This window comes from Drosophila montana, unplaced genomic scaffold (genome assembly GCF_035044405.1).
Source record: "Drosophila montana isolate Dmon_TW-CO22-7 unplaced genomic scaffold, ASM3504440v1 contig_402_1, whole genome shotgun sequence".
In the NCBI taxonomy this organism is placed as follows: domain Eukaryota; kingdom Metazoa; phylum Arthropoda; class Insecta; order Diptera; family Drosophilidae; genus Drosophila; species Drosophila montana.
Genome location: NW_026998739.1, coordinates 4,580,974 through 4,602,728, shown reverse-complemented (window position 1 = coordinate 4,602,728; position 21,755 = coordinate 4,580,974). Strand labels below are relative to the sequence as shown.

The 21,755-nt window shown below is 46.7% G+C and overlaps 3 protein-coding genes and 1 long non-coding RNA gene across 5 annotated transcripts in view; 1 reads left to right on the top strand and 3 right to left on the bottom strand.

Annotated features, from left to right (window-relative positions):
- Window positions 1–15,581, top strand: part of uif (sushi, von Willebrand factor type A, EGF and pentraxin domain-containing protein uif) — a 40,034-nt gene extending 24,453 nt beyond the window's left edge. The window contains exons 4-14 of one of the 2 annotated variants that reach the window (XM_064697466.1): window positions 278–359; window positions 3,500–4,930; window positions 5,022–5,224; window positions 5,284–6,774; window positions 6,848–12,166; window positions 12,229–12,604; window positions 12,662–12,787; window positions 12,924–13,016; window positions 13,295–14,682; window positions 14,836–14,946; window positions 15,015–15,581. In XM_064697466.1, coding sequence (XP_064553536.1) covers window positions 278–359; window positions 3,500–4,930; window positions 5,022–5,224; window positions 5,284–6,774; window positions 6,848–12,166; window positions 12,229–12,604; window positions 12,662–12,787; window positions 12,924–13,016; window positions 13,295–14,682; window positions 14,836–14,946; window positions 15,015–15,046 — 10,652 coding nt within the window. In that variant the 3' untranslated portion in view covers window positions 15,047–15,581. Of the gene's footprint in view, window positions 1–277; window positions 360–3,499; window positions 4,931–5,021; window positions 5,225–5,283; window positions 6,775–6,847; window positions 12,167–12,228; window positions 12,605–12,661; window positions 12,788–12,923; window positions 13,017–13,294; window positions 14,683–14,835; window positions 14,947–15,014 lie in introns of those variants that run through there. The other variant, XM_064697465.1, reaches the window with a different exon arrangement.
- A 56-nt stretch (window positions 15,582–15,637) lies between these two features.
- On the bottom strand, window positions 15,638–16,613 carry LOC135438911 (uncharacterized). Its single transcript, XR_010437957.1, has 2 exons — window positions 16,426–16,613; window positions 15,638–16,367 (listed from the first exon to the last, which is right to left on the bottom strand). It is a non-coding gene; the product is annotated as an uncharacterized LOC135438911 (long non-coding RNA).
- Window positions 16,614–17,480: 867 nt separating this feature from the next.
- LOC135439103 (uncharacterized) lies at window positions 17,481–18,199 on the bottom strand. The gene has a single exon (XM_064697729.1). The coding sequence runs from the start codon at window positions 18,101–18,103 to the stop codon at window positions 17,648–17,650; it is 456 nt and encodes a 151-aa protein (XP_064553799.1). The 5' UTR covers window positions 18,104–18,199; the 3' UTR covers window positions 17,481–17,647.
- Window positions 18,200–18,522: 323 nt separating this feature from the next.
- On the bottom strand, window positions 18,523–20,180 carry LOC135439387 (forkhead box protein P2). Its single transcript, XM_064698109.1, has 2 exons — window positions 20,022–20,180; window positions 18,523–19,964 (listed from the first exon to the last, which is right to left on the bottom strand). The coding sequence occupies exon 2, from the start codon at window positions 19,953–19,955 to the stop codon at window positions 18,810–18,812; it is 1,146 nt and encodes a 381-aa protein (XP_064554179.1). The 5' UTR covers window positions 19,956–19,964; window positions 20,022–20,180; the 3' UTR covers window positions 18,523–18,809.
- Window positions 20,181–21,755: the final 1,575 nt, after the last annotated feature.

The following is a 21,755-nucleotide window of genomic DNA, read 5'->3' as shown; positions in this document are numbered from 1 at the left end:
TAAAATCTTGATATAATTTCAATAAAATATATAATATATATATATAACAATTATAGCTAATTAATAATGCTATTGATAAATAAGAAAATTTTTAATTAAACAAATTAAAGAAAATACAATTTTTATATTATATCAGCTGTCCATTGTATAGTTTCTAAAAAAAAGCTTCTAATTATTTATAAAACTCAAATTTGCACTGCGTTTGTCTTGCAGTTTTCCAAATGAATTGTGACCTTGTCTAATACGAATTTTTGATTGTTTTTGTTGTTATTTACAGGCTGGGAACTGCGCGGCTTAAATTGTTATAAATATTTTAATATCAAACATTCGTGGGAGAAAAGCGCCGAACTGTGTCGAAGGTGAGTAAAACCATAGCATAACCATAATCAGATGTTAATTTGAATATATATGTACATATATAGATATAGAGGAAGTTGTGGGCTCGGACTTCTGTTTTAGACAACTTGTTGCGCTGTGTCTCAGAGCAGCTACGCTTCAATAAGCACAGCTACCTGTTCTTCTTGATAGATAGATACTAAGATAGTTAGCGACTAGTTACCTGACTGGCTGTTCAATATGTATGTGTGTGTGTGTGTGTGTGTATGTATATGTGCTTGTACTTGCAGCAGTTGCCGTTACAGCACCGCATTGCATTTCCGCTGACAGTTAACTGGCAATGCCAAAGTGGGCTGCGTCCCAAACAGTGTTGGCCAAGTTTGAAATTGTTTTTCTGGCCGGGCCGACTGGCCGGGGCATCGATAAGCCATAATTCGATGGTCGATGATTCATAATATTTTTCTGTTTTCCACACTCTGCGTTCGAGCGAAAAGAAAGTCGTCAATAAGCTTCCGGCGCACGGCCCCAAAACATTCCTGATTCGGTTTTCTGGGTGTTAACCCACTGTTGACCCAAATACTTGCGAGTGGTCCGTGGTCCGTTCAGTGCCCAGCCACCTGCTCCGCGAGTTGAGAGCTCGTGCAGCGTAAACCTTTTCTGTTTTGGCTTTCGGGTTTTTATTTTTTTTTTGTTTTTTGGGTTTGGCTCGGAAATTGAGAGTGTTTCGATTTGATTGAAGCCGTAGCTTTTTTTATCGATTCAAAATTTCTGCTTGCTTTTAATAAGCGTGTGAATCGCCGGTTTTGGCTTGACCGCGGGGCATGTGGGGTGAAAGTTAGCCGAAATGAATTTTAGTTTTTTTCGGTGTGCACATTAATAAGCATATTGGCTGGTCGTGTACTTGGCTAGTCTAATGTCAATGGCCTACGCAATTTCTCTTCGCCGTCAAGTGTTAACTGGCAATTACATATGCCCGGCACAGGCTACACACGTTGACACTGGCAGCCACTACAGTGGCTACTTCTCTAATGTGCCCACGTCATTTACATGCCAAAGACCTCGCCCCAGTCCAATGGCAATTAAAATGCGGCTGGCGTTTCATTATATTTTACCTCAGCGCAAGTTCAACAAACGACAAACAGCTCGAAATTGTTAAGGCGATAGATTTGCCAAAATGAAAACAAATATATATGTACATACATATAAATTTGGACTACCTATATAAATCGGTATAACAAAAAGCAGTGCGTTGTCAGGTGTCGTCTGTGCTGAACTCAACAATTAAAATGTGAAATATTTGTTTGGGTGAAATTTTCTTTTTTTTTTCATACTCTGTTCACAGAGTAAAGAGAGTATAAAGGTTAACGGCTATCTGTATACGATTTCTGTATTTATATTTGTAAATATGCATAGATATTTATATATTTGGGTTGAAGACTGTTGAGCTCCTTAATAAATCAAGGCGTTGCATTTCTCAAAAATCTATATCTTCAAATAAATTTGCCAAATAGTCTCTTTTAAGCTGTTATTGGACCGTGAATAGGTATTACGCAGTCGGTTACACCCGACTGCAAAATTCTTACTTGTTTTCTCCCTGTTGCTTAACGATTTTGCGTGTGCAGCATGCGAAATGGGTAGAATGAAAGAAAGTGCCGATAAGGCGTTAACATTTCAAGTTAACGGAGCTGTGACCAAAAAAAAAGCATTCATGTATTTTGGACTTGTTGGCTTAAGTAATTTTTTTTGGGCGTAGCCAATGTGAAAACGCATTGAAAACTTTTTGAATGAAGTTTTGGCAGTTGCTTATTTGAACAAGATAATTTGGTTAACATTTTGGCATTAGGTGCGGAAATAGGTAGCCAACCTTTTGTTAAGCCAAAGCGTTTTTCTGGATTTTTTACCAAAGAAAAAGTAAATAATAATTCATTTATTAAAACAACTAATAGGTCATTTAAATCAGTAAGCGGAATATATACATATTTAAATTCGAGTCTGCAAAGCGCTTTGAATTAAACCAAATGTAACCCGGAAATCCCATTTTTATTTGCCATGAACCTTATGAGCGTTAAAACGATTAACTGAAATCTCAACTGTGTTCAATGAATATAAACGTGTGGAGACATATTCAACTAGTAAAAAAAATATTTTATTTAAATTATTCTAACACTTTAATTATAACATAAACAATGCAAAAATTTAAAATCTAATAACCATAATAGTTACATATTATATTTAGATTTTTGATTTATTTGCATATATTTTAATTGTTAATGAGGTCGAACTAAATTTTATATTTCAATTTAAACACAATAAAATTGAATGTTCATCAAGGTTTTTGGCATATAAGTGAAAATAACCAAGTGCCGACGTACAAATGATACTAGACAAAAATAAAGCAAGAAATTCCCTCCCTAGCTATGCACAAATGCACACTGACTTAAATATGTATGCGGCCAGGTTTTCAGTTTTCACTTGGTATTAGCCACGCAGCATGTTTATGTGATTCGTAAACAGTGCTGCGAATTCAACTATTTTCTAGCTAAATTTGGAAATAGCTGAAATTTCTAACGAATTTAGCCATTTTTTGGCAGCTCAATGACGAACAAAAGGCAGACCAACTTGTGCTCAGAAAGCTAATTTAGCTGTTTTTTAGCTAATTTTTTGAATGCGGTAGTTGGCAACACTGGCAGCAGCATGCATAATTTTTGGCATGCAACAATCAGCCAACAGCTGCAACAAATGACAAAGGCGTTGCTCAAAGCTGTCAGTTTCCACAGCGCCCACCCTGCGTATGTGTAATATGCAAGATTTCAAAGAGTCAAAGGTGGAAACTCGTTTTCGTACTTCATCTTCCTCTTGACGCGCAGCTGTCGTAGAACCCATAAAGTCAATCTGTGGACTTTTGAAATAACGAAAGAAGTCTTGCGATTGGAAACGAAAGTTTTCTTTTGTGTTTTTATTTTTCAAGCTGCGAGTGAACGTGCTTAATTTTTGGGTAACAGCATAATTAAGTCAGCGGCAACAAAATAGAAAGTAAAGCGCATTTGAAAAATGCAGCTGCACAATTGAAATTGCGTTAAGTGTGCAGCGGAAGCTCGAGTTCCCAGACCTAAGCCCAGACAGAGACCACACTAATCACTGACATCCTCTCTCCCGCTTTCAGATATGGCGCCGAGCTGGTGGCTATCGATAGCTATGCGGAGAACAATGAGACGCTGGCGATAGCACGCGCCAGCGATCCCAATCAGCGTGCCTCCGACAAGTACTGGCTGGGTTTGGCATCGCTGGATGATTTACGCACGAATACCCTAGAGTCTGCATCGGGCGCATTGATCTCACAGTACTCGGGCTTTTGGTCTCTGCAGCAGCCCAAGGCTGAGTCCGGCGAGTGCGTGGCGGCCAGTTTTGCCAGCAAGGCGCAGAGCTGGGATCTGGGCACCTGCGAGTCCCTGTTGCCCTTCATGTGCCGCGCCCCGGCCTGTCCCCAGGGTGCACTGCACTGCGCCAATGGCAAGTGCATCAATCAGGCTTTCAAGTGCGATGGCAGCGATGATTGCGGCGATGGCACCGATGAGCTAGACTGCCCCGCCCAATGCCATTTCCACATGCAATCCGGCGGTGATGTCATTGAGACGCCCAACTATCCGCACAAGTATGGTGCGCTGAGCAAATGCAAGTGGACCTTGGAGGGACCGCTGGGCAGCAACATCATACTTCAGTTCCAGGACTTTGAGACGGAGAAAACCTTTGATACGGTCCAAGTTCTGGTCGGTGGACGTACCGAAGACAAATCCGTATCGCTGGCTACGCTTAGTGGCAAACAGGATCTGACCACACAGCCATTTGTATCCGCCTCCAACTTTATGATTGTCAAATTCACAACGGACGGTAGTGTGGAGCGCAAGGGTTTCCGGGCGACATGGAAAACGGAGGCCAAGAATTGTGGCGGCACACTGAAGGCGACGCTACAACGTCAGATATTGACCAGCCCCAACTATCCCAAGCAATATCCAGGCGGTCTGGAGTGCCTGTATGTGATCAAAGCGCAGCCAGGTCGCATTATCTCCATTGAAGTCGACGATTTGGACATTGCCGAGGGTCGTGATCAGTTGCTCATACGCGACGGCGAATCGCCCATGAGTCGCACCATTGCCCAGCTGACGGGCAAAACTTTGCAGAATGAGCGAGTGATCATCTCCACCGGCAACGCGCTTTACCTCTACTTCAAGTCTAGCCTGGGTGAGGCGGGCAAGGGCTTCAGCCTGCGCTATATTCAAGGCTGCAAGGCGACGATTACAGCTCGCAATGGCACAGTTACCTCGCCGGCCTTTGGCTTGGCTGACTATCCAAAGAATCAGGAGTGCTTCTTTACCATACGGAATGGTGCACGTGCTCCGCTCTCGCTCAAGTTTGACAAGTTCACCGTGCACAAGAGCGACAATGTGCAGGTCTTCGATGGTTCCTCAACCTCCGGACTGCGCCTCCACTCGGGCAACGGCTTTACGGGCACTGCAGCTCCCAAGCTGACCCTGACTGCCTCATCTGGCGAAATGCTGATTAAATTTAATTCGGATGCGCTTCACAACGCAGCGGGGTAAGTCGAAGAAGTTGTAGTTAACCTAAACGGTCGCTGGAACCTTCTTAAATTTGACTTTTCTGAACTAATTGGTGTTTATCATTTACAGCTGGTCGGCTACTTTCTCAGCGGACTGCCCTGAGCTACAGCCCGGCATCGGGGCCTTGGCCTCCAGTCGCGACACGGCCTTCGGCACGCTGGTCAGCTTTACATGTCCCATTGGACAGGAGTTTGCCACCGGCAAGACGCGTCTGGTTACGGAATGTTTGCCCGGTGGCAACTGGAGTGTCTCCTACATACCAAAGTGTCAGGGTAAGTCGTTAGTTTCTTTCATTCCCATGCTGCCTCTCCAATCAAAATTCCACCCACAGAGGTCTACTGCGGTCCTGTGCCACAAATCGATAACGGCTTCTCCATTGGCTCCTCGAATGTCACCTATCGCGGCATTGCCATGTACCAGTGTTATGCTGGCTTTGCATTTGCCTCCAACGAGCCGATCGAAAAGATTTCCTGCCTGCCTGATGGACGCTGGGAGCGTCAGCCCCATTGCATGGCCTCACAGTGTGCCGCCCTGCCGGAGGTGCCACACGCCAATATGACCCTGCTGAATGGCGGCGGACGCAGCTATGGCACCATTGTCCAATACGAATGCGAGCCTGGCTACGAACGCAACGGACATCCCGTGCTGACCTGCATGTCGAATGGCACCTGGAGTGGCGATGTGCCACGCTGCACGCGTAAGCGTTGCTTTGAGTTTCCCGAAATTGAAAATGGCTTCGTGGTGGATGCGGCACGCTCCTATCTGTTTGGCGATGAGGCCAGGGTGCAGTGCTTCAAGGGCTACAAGCTGATTGGCAGCAATATCATGCGCTGCAGTGAGGCTCAGCGCTTTGAGCAGCCACCCAGCTGCGAGGACATCAACGAGTGCAGCTCCTCGCAATGCGATTTGACCACCACCGATTGCATGAATACCAACGGTTCCTTCCATTGCCAGTGCCGGCCGGGCTTTACCGCGACCACTGAGTGCCGACCCGTTGGAGATTTGGGTCTGGGCAATGGCGGTATACCAGACGACAGCATCAGCACCTCGGCCAGTGAGCGCGGCTACAGCAAGGCTCTGTTGCGCCTCAATACGAATGGATGGTGCGGTGCCTCATTGGAGCCCGGTGCCAACTGGATACTGATTGATCTTAAGGCACCCACAATATTGCGCGGCTTCCGTACCATGTCTGTGCAGCGTCCTGATGGCAATGTGGCTTTTAGCTCGGCCGTGCGTCTGCAATATACAAACGATTTGACAGATGTCTTCAAGGATTATGCCAATCCCGATGGAACTGCCGTGGAATTCAGAATACTGGAGCCCACCCTGTCCATACTGAATCTGCCGTTGCCAATTGAGGCGCGTTATATACGCTTCCGCATACAGGACTATGTGGGTGCACCTTGTTTGCGCATGGAACTGATGGGCTGCACCCGTTTGGACTGCGTGGACATCAATGAGTGCAGCAAGAACAACGGCGGCTGCGATCAAAAATGCATCAACTCACCCGGCAGCTATTCCTGCGCCTGTAATACGGGCTACCAGCTCTATGCATCCAATGGCACTGCTGGCTATCACATTGAGCGCTCCGAGTCTGGCGAACGCGACGGCGATACCTATCAGCGCAACAAGACCTGTGTCCCATTGATGTGCCCGGAGCTGCAGGCGCCAGAAAATGGTCAGCTACTCAGCGAACGCGACGATTATCATTTTGGCGATGTGGTGCGTTTCCAGTGCCATTTCGGCTACATAATGAGCGGCAGCTCGGTGGCACTCTGCCTGTCCAGCGGTCAATGGAATGCCAGCGTACCGGAATGCAATTGTAAGTGGTTCAAACCGACAGGGTAGCGTACAAATCCTCTTAATGAACTTCATTCTTAACTAATTCCCTACAGATGCGAAGTGCGTTTCCTTGCCTGACGACAAGCTGGAGGGCTTGACTGTTGCACGACCCGATCCAGAGTCCGTGCTGGTGCCGTTCCGGGACAATGTGACTATTAGCTGCGGTTCGGCCGGACGTCAGTTGCGCTCCACTGCCTCCGCTGGCTTCAGACAGTGTGTCTACGATCCAAAGCCAGGTCTACCCGACTACTGGCTGTCGGGCGTGCAGCCTTCCTGCCCACGTGTCGACTGTTATGCGCCAATGCCAACACCTGGTGCCGAGTATGGACAGTTTGTGGACACGCGTTATCAGAGCAACTTCTTCTTTGGCTGCCAGAACACCTTTAAGCTGGCTGGACAAACCCAGCGCCACGACAATGTGGTGCGCTGTGGTGCCGATGGTATTTGGGACTTTGGTGATTTGCGCTGCGAGGGACCCGTGTGCGAGGATCCAGGCAGACCAGCTGATGGACGCCAGCTGGCGCGCAGCTACGAGCAAAGCTCTGAGGTTTACTTTGGCTGCAATCGTCCCGGCTACATTCTTATCAATCCAAGGCCGATAACATGCATACGCGAACCGGAATGTAAGGTGATCAGGCCATTGGGTCTGGGCTCGGGCAGAATACCCGATTCGGCCATCAATGCCACCTCAGAGCGACCAAACTATGAGGCCAAGAATATACGCCTGAACTCGGCAACCGGCTGGTGCGGCAAACAGGAAGCCTTCACCTATGTCAGCGTGGATCTGGGACAGATCTATCGCGTCAAGGCCATACTAGTCAAGGGTGTTGTGACCAATGACATTGTCGGACGTCCCACCGAGATACGCTTTTTCTACAAGCAGGCGGAGAGCGAGAACTATGTGGTCTATTTCCCCAACTTTAATCTAACCATGCGCGATCCTGGAAACTACGGTGAACTGGCCATGATAACGCTGCCTAAGTACGTGCAGGCACGCTTTGTGATCCTGGGTATCGTTAGTTATATGGATAATGCCTGCCTGAAATTCGAGCTGATGGGCTGCGAGGAGCCCCAGCAAGAGCCGCTATTGGGCTACGACTACGGCTATTCACCCTGTGTGGACAATGAGCCGCCGATCTTCCAGAACTGCCCCCAGCAGCCCATTGTGGTGCGTCGTGATGAAAATGGTGGTGTGCTGCCCGTTAACTTTACTGAACCCACCGCCGTGGATAATTCCGGATCCATTGCCAGGTTGGAAATCAAGCCACAGAATTTCCGTACACCCAGTCATATCTTTAAGGATACGGTGGTTAAATACGTGGCCTTTGATTACGATGGTAATGTGGCCATCTGTGAAATAAATATAACCGTGCCGGATGTTACCCCACCATTGCTGCAGTGTCCCCAGAGCTATGTGATTGAGCTGGTTGATCGCCAGGACAGCTACAATGTGAACTTCAATGACACGCGCAAACGCATCAAGACCTCAGATGAGACGGGTGAGGTGCGTCTGCAGTTTACGCCCGAGCGTGCGACCATTAAGATTGGCAACTTTGAGAATGTGACTGTGACCGCCACCGATAAGTTCAACAATCGCGCCAGCTGCCACTTCCAGGTATCCGTGCAGGCCTCACCCTGTGTGGACTGGGAGCTACAGCCACCAGCAAACGGAGCCATCAATTGCCTGCCCGGAGATCGTGGCATTGAATGTATAGCCACCTGCAAGCCCGGCTTCCGCTTTACCGATGGCGAACCTCTGAAGACCTTCTCCTGTGAAACATCCCGCCTCTGGCGTCCCACGTCTGTGGTACCGGATTGCGTATCGGAGAATACGGAACAGGCTGCCTACCATGTGACTGCCACCATTACTTACCGCGCCAATGGTGCCGTGGCTCAATCCTGTCTCGGGCAATACCAGGAGGTGCTCTCACAGCACTATTCGGGACTCAATCAATTGCTCTCGCAGCGCTGCTCCGCGGTGAATGTGAACATGAATGTGACATTTATCAAGTCGGTGCCGTCCCTGTTGGAGGAGAATGTAGTCAAAATGGACTTTATACTTTCCATACTGCCGGCGGTTCGTCAGCCGCAACTTTACGATCTCTGCGGCTCCACGCTGAATCTCATCTTTGATCTGAGCGTGCCCTATGCCAGTGCTGTGATCGATGACCTGCTGAACATATCCAACATTGGCAATCAGTGCCCACCGTTACGAGCTCTCAAATCGCAAATCTCTCGTGGATTTAATTGCAATGTGGGCGAAGTACTGAACATGGATACGAGCGATGTGCCGCGTTGCCTGCACTGCCCGGCGGGCACCTACGTCTCGGAGGGTCAGAATAGCTGCACCTATTGTCCACGCGGTTACTATCAGAATCGCGATCGACAGGGCACATGTTTGCGCTGTCCTGCTGGCACTTATACCAAAGAAGAGGGCTCCAAGTCGCTGAGCGACTGCATACCCGTTTGCGGCTACGGCACATACTCCCCCACTGGTCTGGTTCCCTGTTTGGAATGTCCACGCAACTCGTTCAGTGCGGAACCGCCCACGGGTGGCTTCAAGGATTGCCAAGCCTGTCCAGCTCAGACATTTACCTATCAGCCAGCCGCTTCCAACAAGGCTCTGTGCCGTGCCAAGTGCGCACCCGGCACCTACTCGGCTACGGGTCTGGCCCCCTGCTCACCCTGCCCACTGCATCATTACCAGAGCGCTGCAGGCTCCCAGAACTGCAATGAGTGCCCCAGCAACATGCGCACCGACACTGCTGGTGCTAAGGGGCGGGAACAGTGCAAGCCTGTGGTTTGCGGCGAGGGTGCCTGCCAACATGGAGGCCTCTGCGTGCCCATGGGTCATGATGTGCAGTGCTTCTGTCCTGCTGGTTTCTCTGGACGTCGCTGTGAACAGGATATAGACGAGTGCGCCTCGCAGCCCTGCTACAATGGCGGTCAGTGCAAGGATCTGCCACAGGGCTATCGCTGTGAGTGTCCCACTGGCTATTCGGGCATCAACTGCCAGGAGGAGGCCAGTGATTGTGGCACAGACACCTGTCCCGCCCGAGCCATGTGCAAGAACGAGCCGGGCTACAAGAATGTGACCTGCCTCTGCCGCAGCGGCTACACCGGCGACCAGTGCGATGTTACCATAGATCCCTGTACGGCCAACGGCAATCCGTGCACGAATGGCGCCAGCTGCTTGGCGCTGCAGCAGGGTCGCTATAAGTGCGAGTGCTTACCCGGCTGGGAGGGCATGCACTGCGAGCAGAATATCAACGATTGCGAGGAGAATCCATGTCTGCTTGGCGCCGCCTGCACAGATCTGGTCAACGATTTCCAGTGCGCGTGCCCGCCTGGGTTCACCGGCAAGCGTTGCGAGCAGAAGATTGACCTGTGCCTTTCCGAGCCGTGCAAACATGGTGCCTGTGTGGATCGTCTGTTTGATCACGAGTGCGTTTGCCATCCCGGCTGGACAGAAGCCGCCTGCGATGTCAACATTGATGACTGCGAGAATCGACCCTGTGCAAATGACGGCGTTTGCGTGGATCTGGTTAATGGCTACAGCTGCAACTGCGAGCCAGGCTACACGGGCAAGAACTGTCAGCACACAATTGATGATTGCGCCTCGAATCCCTGCCAGCATGGCGCCACCTGCGTGGATCAACTCGATGGCTTCAGCTGCAAGTGCCGTCCCGGCTTTGTTGGTCTCAGCTGTGAGGCGGAAATCGACGAATGCTTGAGTGACCCCTGCCATCCCGTTGGCACCGAACGCTGCCTGGATCTTGACAACAAGTACAAGTGCGTGTGCCGTGATGGCTTTAAGGGTGCTCTCTGCGAGACGGACATCGATGACTGCGAGCCGCAGCCCTGCCTCAACAATGGCATCTGTCGCGATCGTGTCGGTGGCTTCGAGTGCGGCTGTGCTCCTGGATGGAGCGGCATGCGCTGTGAGCAGCAGGTGACCACCTGCAATGTTCAGGCGCCCTGTCAGAACGATGCCAACTGCATTGATCTGTTCCAAGACTATTTCTGCGTGTGCCCCAGCGGTACCGATGGCAAGAACTGTGAAACTGCACCCGAGCGCTGCATTGGAAATCCCTGCATGCATGGCGGCAAGTGCCAGGACTTTGGCTCGGGCCTCAACTGCAGCTGTCCAGCTGATTATGCCGGCATCGGTTGCCAGTATGAGTACGATGCCTGCGAGGAGCATGTCTGTCAGAATGGTGCCACCTGCCTGGACAATGGTGCCGGCTACAGCTGCCAGTGCCCGCCCGGATTCACGGGCAAGAACTGCGAACAGGACATTGTGGATTGCAAGGATAACTCTTGTCCACCTGGCGCCAGCTGCGTGGATCTGACCAATGGTTTCTATTGCCAGTGCCCCTTCAATATGACAGGCGATGATTGTCGCAAGCCCATTCAGGTGGATTATGATCTGTACTTCAGCGATCCGTCACGTTCAACGGCCGCACAGGTGGTGCCCTTCCCGACGAGTGAGGCAAACAGCCTGACCGTGGCCATGTGGGTGCAGTTCGCCCAGAAAGATGACACCGGCATCTTCTTCACACTGTACGGCGTGGATTCTGCCCGCATGACACAACATCGCCGTCTGCTGCTCCAGGCTCATTCCAGCGGCGTTCAAGTCTCGCTCTTTGAGGATCTGCCCGATGTTTTCCTCAGCTTTGGCGAATATACGTCCGTCAACGATGGACAGTGGCATCATGTAGCTGTCGTCTGGGATGGCATCAGCGGTCAGCTTCAGCTGATTACCGAAGGCTTGATAGCTAGCAAGTTGGAGTATGGCGGTGGTGGCGCTCTACCCGGCTATCTCTGGTCGGTGCTGGGTCGTCCGCAACCGGATAGCGTCAAGCATGACCTTGGCTATACTGAGGCTGGCTTCCAGGGCACCGTTACCAAGGCACAGGTCTGGGCACGTGCTCTAGATATTACCTCGGAAATACAAAAGCAGGTGCGCGATTGTCGCTCCGAACCAGTGCTTTACCCAGGTCTTATCCTGAACTGGGGTGGCTATGAGATAACCACGGGCGGTGTGGAGCGCAATGTGCCCTCATTGTGTGGTCAACGCAAGTGCCAAGTGGGTTACACGGGCGCCAACTGTCAACAGTTGGTTGTGGACAAGGAACCGCCAGTTGTGGAGCATTGTCCCGGAGATTTGTGGGTCATTGCCAAGAATGGCTCGGCCGTGGTTACCTGGGACGAGCCACACTTTAGCGATAACATTGGTGTCACAAAGATTTACGAACGCAACGGACATCGCTCGGGCACAACGCTGCTCTGGGGCACCTACGACATCACCTACATCGCATCCGACGCCGCTGGCAACACGGCATCATGCAGCTTCAAGGTCTCGCTATTAAGTATGTAATTTCTAGGATATTCTTGGAATCACTTCTAACCTTCTCATCTTCTTTTGCTCCAGCTGAATTCTGTCCACCTTTGGCTGATCCCGTAGGCGGCTCTCAAGTTTGCAAGGACTGGGGCGCAGGCGGTCAGTTCAAGGTCTGTGAGATTGCTTGTAATACCGGGCTACGCTTCTCCGAGCAGGTGCCCGAGTTTTACACTTGCGGCGCTGAAGGTTTCTGGCGTCCCACGCGCGAACCCTCAATGCCACTGGTCTACCCATCCTGTTCACCGGCCAAGCCGGCCCAGCGTGTTTTCCGCATCAAAATGCTCTTCCCCTCGGATGTGCTCTGCAACAAGGCCGGCCAGGCTGTGCTGCGACAGAAGGTGACCAACTCTGTGAACGCTTTGAACAGGGACTGGAATTTCTGCTCCTATTCCATTGAAGGCACCAGGTAAATATGGACTTACTTATTTTTCAATTGGTTTTATTTAACGCCTTGTGTTCGCAGAGAGTGCAAGGATATTCAAATCGATGTCAAGTGCGATCACTATCGCGCCGCCCAAAACAATCGAGTGCGCCGACAGGTCAAGGATGGCGGCGTCTATGTGATGGAAGCGGAACTGCCAGTTGTCAAGTAAGTAGTGCAAGGTGTTAACACTTTAACCTTATGGCACATAGGACTTCGGTCTGGCATGTTTTGTCTTGATGTATATATGTGTACTCTGTGTTATATGTATGTATATGTATGTGTTCGTTAACCCAATTTCTAGCGATGAGGACGATTTGGCGCTGACGGGTCGCCAGGGACGCCAACAAACTGGCGGTGACACATACACGCTGGAAATAGCCTTCCCGGCTGTTAAGTATGTCAAGCATCTCATTCGTTCAATATAACGATCAATTGCACCCGATCTCCAGCATTCTGCACCCAGTACTATCAATTGTCTCAGACTAATCCAAACATCCCACAAGCCAACCACAACCAACCAACCAATCAATCACAATGCAACTCTTTCTAATGCTTTATGCTAACCCCACATGTCACATGTGTTTTGCGTGCTAACCCGACTGTTAATACGTTTGCAATTTTTAAGCTCTAATCAATACAAGTTAACCTCATATTATTCTCATTCATCCTTAGCGATCCTGTGGTGCATACGTCGACGGGCGAGCGCTCCAATGTGAAACAATTACTGGAGAAGCTGATTCTAGAGGATGACCAATTTGCGGTACAAGAGATTCTGCCCAACACCGTGCCCGACCCGGCTTCGCTGGAACTGGGCTCCGAATATGCCTGCCCCGCTGGTCAGGTGGTAATGATACCCGATTGTGTGCCATGCGCCATTGGCACCTTCTACGATAGCGCTAACAAGACGTGCATTCCGTGCGCTCGCGGCACTTACCAATCCGAGGCGGGCCAGCAGCAGTGCAGCAAGTGCCCGACCATAGCGGGACGTCCTGGTGTGACAGCTGGTCCTGGAGCACGCTCCGCCGCTGACTGCAAGGAACGCTGCCCGGCTGGCAAGTATTTCGACGCGGAGACCGGTCTGTGCCGCTCCTGCGGCCACGGCTTCTATCAGCCCAATGAGGGTGCCTTCACCTGCGATCTGTGCGGTCTGGGTCAGACCACACGCTCCACGGAGGCAACCTCACGCAAGGAGTGCCGCGATGAATGCAGCTCTGGCCAGCAGCTGGGTGCCGATGGACGCTGTGAGCCTTGTCCACGTGGCACCTATCGACTACAGGGTGTGCAACCCTCCTGTGCGTCCTGCCCATTGGGTCGTACCACGCCTAAGGTGGGCGCCAGTTCCGTGGAGGAGTGCACACTGCCCGTATGCTCGCCTGGCACCTATCTTAATGCCACACTCAACATGTGCATCGAATGCCGCAAGGGCTTCTATCAATCCGAGTCGCAGCAGACAACCTGCATTCAGTGCCCGCCCAATCACAGCACCAAGATTACTGGCGCCACCTCTAAAAGCGAGTGCACCAATCCTTGCGAGCACATTGCTGAGGGCAAACCTCATTGCGATGTCAACGCCTATTGTATTATGGTGCCTGAGACGTCGGACTTCAAGTGCGAGTGCAAGCCTGGCTTCAATGGCACTGGCATGGCCTGCACAGATGTTTGCGATGGTTTCTGCGAGAATTCTGGCACTTGTGTCAAGGACCTGAAGGGCACGCCATCCTGCCGCTGTGTCGGCTCCTTTACCGGACCACATTGCGCTGAGCGTTCAGAGTTCGCATATATTGCTGGCGGCATTGCTGGTGCTGTTATCTTCATCATAATCATTGTACTGCTCATCTGGATGATTTGTGTACGCTCCACGAAGCGCAGAGATCCAAAGAAGATGCTGACGCCAGCCATTGACCAAACTGGCTCACAGGTGAACTTCTACTATGGCGCACACACGCCATATGCGGAGTCCATTGCGCCCTCGCATCACAGCACATATGCGCATTACTACGACGACGAGGAGGACGGCTGGGAGATGCCTAACTTTTACAACGAAACCTACATGAAAGACGGTAAGCTCCTAGATTGGAAGATAGATAGATAATTTAGTATATTAATGAATGAATGCATGAGTCGATTCTTATCTCATTTACCTGGGATTCTGGCGAAATACTTGTACCTTCTCATTACTGACAAGGCTAATCTCCATGTCTCGCTATTTGCAGGTCTACATGGGGGCAAGATGAGCACATTGGCCCGGTCCAATGCGTCGCTCTATGGAACTAAAGAAGACTTATACGATCGACTGAAACGTCACGCTTACACGGGCAAGAAAGGTGAGTTATCGAAGCAAATATTTTTGATTTAGGCCAACTTAACTGACAAATATATTGGGATATTACAGAAAAGAGTGACAGTGATAGCGAAGTGCAGTAAACCATCAACGAAATATACAAATAACTTAAATGGAATAAACTTAAAAAGCTGCTTTAATGTAAATTGTGGTCATAAATCTATGTAGCACTGCAAAGAGGCAAAGTTCTAACACTGCCCCAAAAAAAAAAATACTCATTGAAAGCGTTATTTAAAGCTTTGCATTGAATCGCAGTAATCGGTTGGCTTCACAGAAACCTTAGAACTTTATTGTAACTTTTTAAATCAGCTGCAATTACGTGGCTTAATGCAAAGCTTAGAATGTGAGGAAAAGCTGCTTTATGAAAATTGAAGTCTTAAGAAAATAATAGCTCCATGTGCTCTTTAAATATGAAAACACTAAAACAGAAATTAAGTCGAACTTATGCATATAATACGAGTAAAATAAAAGAAATACAATTGTTTTAATTTTAAGTATTATTTACCTATACGCAAACAAATTAATACTTTAAATTACCTTGCTTTAAAAGGTATGTAAAATGAAAGCGTTTAATTGCAATATATATTTTCCAAACTTGTTGAAAAATTCGCGAGTGCTGTAAAAAGCAAATCAAATATAGTCGTTATTTTGTAATTTAAATAAAGAACAATTAATTATTATGTATACACATATGACAAGTAATATGTAATTTAATAAAAATCTTTTGTATAAAAGTACAAAACAATTTAATGAAAGCCAAATCATGTATATATTTTACCTACGTATAATTCTGAAAGTATTTCACCCATACGGATCTACGTTGGGGATCGTTGTCAGCCGAATTGTATTTCTCGAAAGCCTCTCTGAACCTAATATTCTTGTACCGATCGGTATGTCTCAGAAAGCGAACCGTATTGTCCAACCGGAGGTAGACATGTGTCTGGGGCGACATATAACGACGAAAAAGCGTCTTTAAATGGTTGGTAGTCCTCGCTGCCATGGCCAGAATCACCAAAGATATCGGCAATGTGAACGATCCAATTAGGAGAGTTTCATGTCGATAATAGTAATCGAGGCTGACAATATCCATTCCCAACAACAACATCTTGACAATTAAGTAAACAAGATGCTCGATCGTATGCCAGAATATTAGCATGCACACCTCCAGGAAAAGGATTGCCACCAAACACTCACAAATATACTTGATGCCCCGTGCCCTCTTACACATGCTCAAGGGAACGATGCGGTAATCATAGATCAGATCCAATATAGCCACACCGACAATTATTGTGGGCAATGTCGGGCCGGGCGTCATTAACGTGGACTGTGGCGAAATATATAAGGCAAAGCGAAAGAAGAGATGCACCAGGCCAGCGACAAGGACGGATTCGAGAGAAGCCATGGCTAAAACGGAGTTATAAAGTGACTATATCTTACAGCTTTATATAGATTGCATGCTTACCTTGAATTAAAAAAACAATCAATTTGGAGTATTATTATTTAAAATGCTTAAAACTTAACTTCGATAAAAACTTATGAAAATAACTGAAATGTTTTCACGTCCAGCTTGCATATTTCAAAAAGTTTAGCCAAGGCCAATGTGATGTTAATTTCATAAAAATAAAGCTATTTAACAGAGTTGTATTTGAGAGAGAGTGAGAGAGTGAGGGACACAGAAATATTCCGTGTGTGCATGTGTACACACTTATGATCAGTAAATGTTAGCGGCATTTTGATGCGAGTTGACGTGTTTTCTTTTGTCTGCTCCGCATTTTCGGTGATTTATATATAAATAACGTGCACGTAATACTACATTATTGCAAATATCGTAATTATTCTGTTTGCGTTTTGGGAAAGTGTTTTTCTCGCGAGTTTTGTGAATTAAGTTTATAAAGTTTTGTGCTTTGCTTGCGATTCAATTGCATGGAGTAGGAGTTGGTAAGGCACCGTTATTTTTTTTTGCCTATCTCTTGCACTTTCGTGTGCAACTGTAAACTACAAATGTATTACACTCACTTGCTCTCCTGTTTAAATCTAGCATGCCCTCTTATTCGCTCTCTTTATTCAGCCGTTTGGTAGTGTTTTTGCTTTAGCACTTTTTTTTTACTTAAGTATATATGTACATACATACGTTTTGTTTTGTTGCTCGCGCGTTACAGCGTTTCAAGACCTACATCTACTTTGGGCCGATCAAAACTAATTTAAATTGCTTTAAATTAATATTAAATATTCAAGAAGTCATTTTAAATACTGTGCACTTAATTTAATTATTGTGGTCAGTTTCGTGTGTTAAAATCCCAAAATGAACAAAATTGGTAAACAAATTTTTTCAGGCATCAGCTTCAATAGACTAGGCATGTACTAGGTACCCCGTACCACGAACTCGACAAGATCTGGAGAAATCAAATAGTGAAAAGTTAATTTTTAGAAATACACATATTCTTGGGCTTTGGTATAGACACCCTTTTGTATGCCCGGCTCAATCGCTGGGATCGGAGACGGTTGAATTAATGAATATTTTCTATTATTCTATTTTAAATTATGATAAACCGTTTTTATTGAATCAACATAAAAAGCACAACTCTAGCCTCTTTTGGATTTTTATACATCTCTTCAAGTATGTCTTATTTAGGTTTTGAATTCACTTTAACGTTTTAAATGTCCATTCCCAGCACAATATTTCTCTAAATGGCGATTCTACGGCGAAACATTTGGTAGTGATCCGTAGCCTGTGCAGCTGTGATTAAAATAGCCAGAGACAGGGGCAGGGTGAAGGCTCCAATGATGAGGTTCTCCTGCTTATAGTAGGTTTGTTTCGAGACCACGTCCAGACCCAGGAGTGTGCCCTTGGCGAACAAGTAAATGGAGTGCTCGATCGACTGCCAGATCAGCATGCCCATCTCCAATAGGCAGACGGCCATAATCGTTTCGAAAATATATTTGAAGCCCGGCGACATATTATTGAAGCGCAATGGAAGTATACGGTTATCGTAGATGACATCCAATAGCGCCAAGAAGACAATGGCTGTGGGCAGTACGGGACCGGGAGTTTGTAGCTTCGACTGGGGTGTTATATATAAAGCAAACCGAAATATGAGATGCAATAAGCCGGCGAGAACAACGGATTCTATGGCGGCCATTTTTGGTGCTAGCAATAAAAAATAAAAATAAAAAACGTTTTACAATTTTTTAAAATTTTTCAATATTTCCAAAGTTTTTCTTAACACTGACAATTTTTGCAGTGCATATGTAAGCACAACTTGATTTCCAAATTTTTAGATTATTGCACACTCTTGTATGAGCCGTATTTGAGCCCTGAAGCGCAGATCGGACTATAAATACCGAATTTGATCATTGTAACGGCAACTCGGCGCTGTGCTTAGGGTATCTCCTAGTCGTGCACTTCCGTTACAATAATGATTCTTGCATGAAAGTTATCTTAGCGAAAGGTCGAATTTGAAATGAAGATCCTCATAACACATTTTCAATTCCGTTTTCTTTACGAAAATAAATTAATATTAGTTTTATATTCAACTAATACTATTAAACTATTGACTAGTAAAATGACGCATGATTATTTATTGATTGTTTGTTGATATAAAGTTAGTTACATTTGTTGTTTGTTAGTATCCAGTTCCGAAAACAGTGACTTTTGCCTTGTGAGTTTTGTAGCGCCGTAGGATTTGTGACTGTATAGGCGATTTATTTTATTGATAAAATAAATGTAATTTTGAGAACTCAAAAATTGAGTTCGATTTTGTTGCGTTCGTCGCGCATATAGTACAAAGCTCTTGAATTTGTGTTTGTGAATTTTAAAAATGTGTGTTACGCCTACAATCCTACGCCCTAATCCTTACGAAAGTAATAAATCAAACCAACAGCCATGCCACAAAATAGTATGGGATAGCTCAGTTTGCGGATGCCTTTTCCACAGATAATATGCAGCAGCGAGTGCAGGAAGCTCATGTGTTTTCGGTTCAACTCAGCTGCAGCTGAATCAGTTGCGTATCTCTCCAGATCCTCCATGTCCTTGCCGGCGTTCAGTTCGGGCAAACAAAGCTTGTCGTTGTTGTTGTTGGGCTGGGCCAGAGCGTCATTCAAGTCGTCAAGGAGCACCTGCTCGCCGTCGTCCATCTGGAGCAGTTTGTGCAGCAATTCAATGTCGTGCTCCGCCTCAAGCAGTTGCTCCACTCGCACATGCTTGCGCTCACGGACACCTGCCCTGGCTGGGATGGATGGACACAAATCTAACGGTTGCGATTGTGCCGATCGTTCCGTAGTCTGCTGCTCAACCTGCAGCTCCAGCTCCAGCTCCAGCTTGTGATCCGGCTGCTGCTGCTCCTGCTGCTGCTCCTGCTGCTGCTGTTTCTGCTCTTGCACTGTTTCTAGCAACAGCGTTTTCTTAAACTCCTCTAGGACGGCCTCCTCTATTTGCAGTTTCTTCTGGTTCTCCAGCTCAAGCTTCATCTGTTCCTCAAGTAGCTCAGCGTGTAGTGCCACATCCGCCTCCATTTCGGCCACTGCACGCTGCAGCACGCGGAGAGTCTGCTGCTCGGCCTCCTCCAGTTCCTGGAGACTTCCACTGGTTACAATTGTATCGGTGCTGCGCTGCAGACGTGGCGTCGAGCTGCTCGGTTGACACAGAATTTCCAAACTTGCATCGTTCTCTACGGTCGAGCAATCCATTTGGATACCGGAATCTTCGGCTGTATTCACCAGGGTGCTGGTGCTGCTGAAGCTCTCGTCGTGCTCGCTCTTGGTCTGCAGCGATTTCATCAGGCTGGTGTACTTGCGAGTGCTGGTGTGGATGTAGCTACCGGTGTTATCTAGGCGTACGGGTCCCGGAATTTTCGTTGGCTGCGGCACGGTCCCATTCTTGATAGTACGGGCTTCAAATTTATTGACTGATTCGGTCTGTGTTTCGGCTTCGGCTGTATCCTCCTCTTCTATATTGTCATCCGATGGAGTGGCTTGCACATCGCAACTGGCCATAATTACTATCTGATGGAGCAGTTCTCATGTCTACTATCAGCAGCTTCTCAATGTTGGTTAACTTACCCTGAACTATTTGTTGCAAGACTGACAGAATTTCAGACTGTTTAGGTAGCAAGACTATTTTTATTGTTCTTTTTTCGAAAAATCATATGTTTAATACAAAAAATTCAAATCGACAGTACCCAGGTGTTATTTTCATTGGCCAACTGCGTTGTCTACTTCTCTTCAGTGTTGCACAGCGTCGAGGCTTTTATTAGTCTTGTGGCCAACACTGTTTACGGCTTGAACTCATGCCTTATCTTCGTGAACAACATCTATGCGTCCCAGATTTCATATCCACACTAAATTAATCCGCATTCTCAAATCTAACCAACTTTAATCATACATATAATCATACATATATGAATTTAATAATAAGCTGTGAGCCACTGTAAGTAAATAAAACGCACAAAATTGAAGGGGTTCTAAACAAATTTTGAAATACTTTTATTTTCATAGACTTCCACGAGTTCAGCAAGAAAAATCTTTCCCAATTCTGATTCTATTTACCCAAAAACATTTATAGCTTTGTTTTGTTAAAATGCTTTATTTCTTTTTATTCACTTAATATAAAATAGTATTTCTTATCTCTCCAGATGGAAGAAGTCCACCATTTTTAGGCTCGATTCGTCAGCCAGATAAATAGCAGAGTTGTGACTGTTTTCTTATCTATGAGCCAAATTTGCTGCGCCTGGCGATGCTTTGCACGAGTACGTATGCATGTGTGTGATTGCTAAAGAAAACGGCACACAGAAATGAGAACAATTCTTGTTGCTGCTCGCCAAAATTCGGGAGAGCGCAACGCATATGTAGATAATGCACAAGCACGCATATACACATGCATTTGTACATTTTTGACGATTGCATGTTGTCTATTTATGCGTGTGTGTGTGATTACTTGTACGTTATCTAGCTTTGAATTGCGCTCAGTCGAGCTTGTGGCTTACTTGCTCAATTTGCTCTCCGTTGGTTTTTCGTCCACTTTGGTTGCTCACAAAATTCGTCTGCTTTAGTTAAGCGCCAGCACTCGAGTAAAGCTGTATGAAAATATTGTTAGTGAAAATCCTCGGGTAAATGCCGTCCATCTTTGTAAAGGTGTATACTATCGGACGCTTGCGGATCGGGAGTATCAATTGACATTGAAAAATCGTATTCCAAGTTTTGACAAATCGCGAAAATAAATTCTATTAGTTCTGTCGATTTAAAATAATTTCACAAATCCTTAAAGTGTAATCTTGCCAAAATCGGACTTAAATAAACCAATATGAAGCCGTTCAAAATTTACCAAAACATATCAATTATTTCATTTCGTATAATGATTTGTGAGAAGGTGATGCATGAAAAAATTATGCAATAGTAGGCATACACACATACTTATGTATGTATGTACAAAATATTTGGCGATTATCTCTGCATACTTGCATATGTTTGAATGTGTGCTTTCTTGAGTGAGATCTGCTATGTGTGTGGTTGCTTGTGCGTTATCTACATAGCTTTGAATCGCACTCACACGAATTTTTTTTACTGCCTTTCGTTTCAATGAATAATTTATCTTGTGATCATCTGCCTGTGCTCACCTACCTATGAATGGCACTCACTCAAGTTTAGGGTTTACTTGCTCAATTTTTTCACTCTGCGTCCGCGCAACATAAATCTGTTTTAGTTAGCAGTCGTGTAAAGCTGTTAAAAATTATTCTGAGTGGAAATTATCATGTAAAATCCGCTCATATCTCTAATGGTGTACGTTTTCGGACTTGT

Bases quoted from the DNA above. Each gene is read 5' to 3' on its own strand.
- LOC135439103 (XM_064697729.1), bottom strand. From the start codon at position 18,103: ATGGCCGCCATAGAATCCGTTGTTCTCGCCGGCTTATTGCATCTCATA.
- LOC135439387 (XM_064698109.1), bottom strand. From the start codon at position 19,955: ATGGCCAGTTGCGATGTGCAAGCCACTCCATCGGATGACAATATAGAA.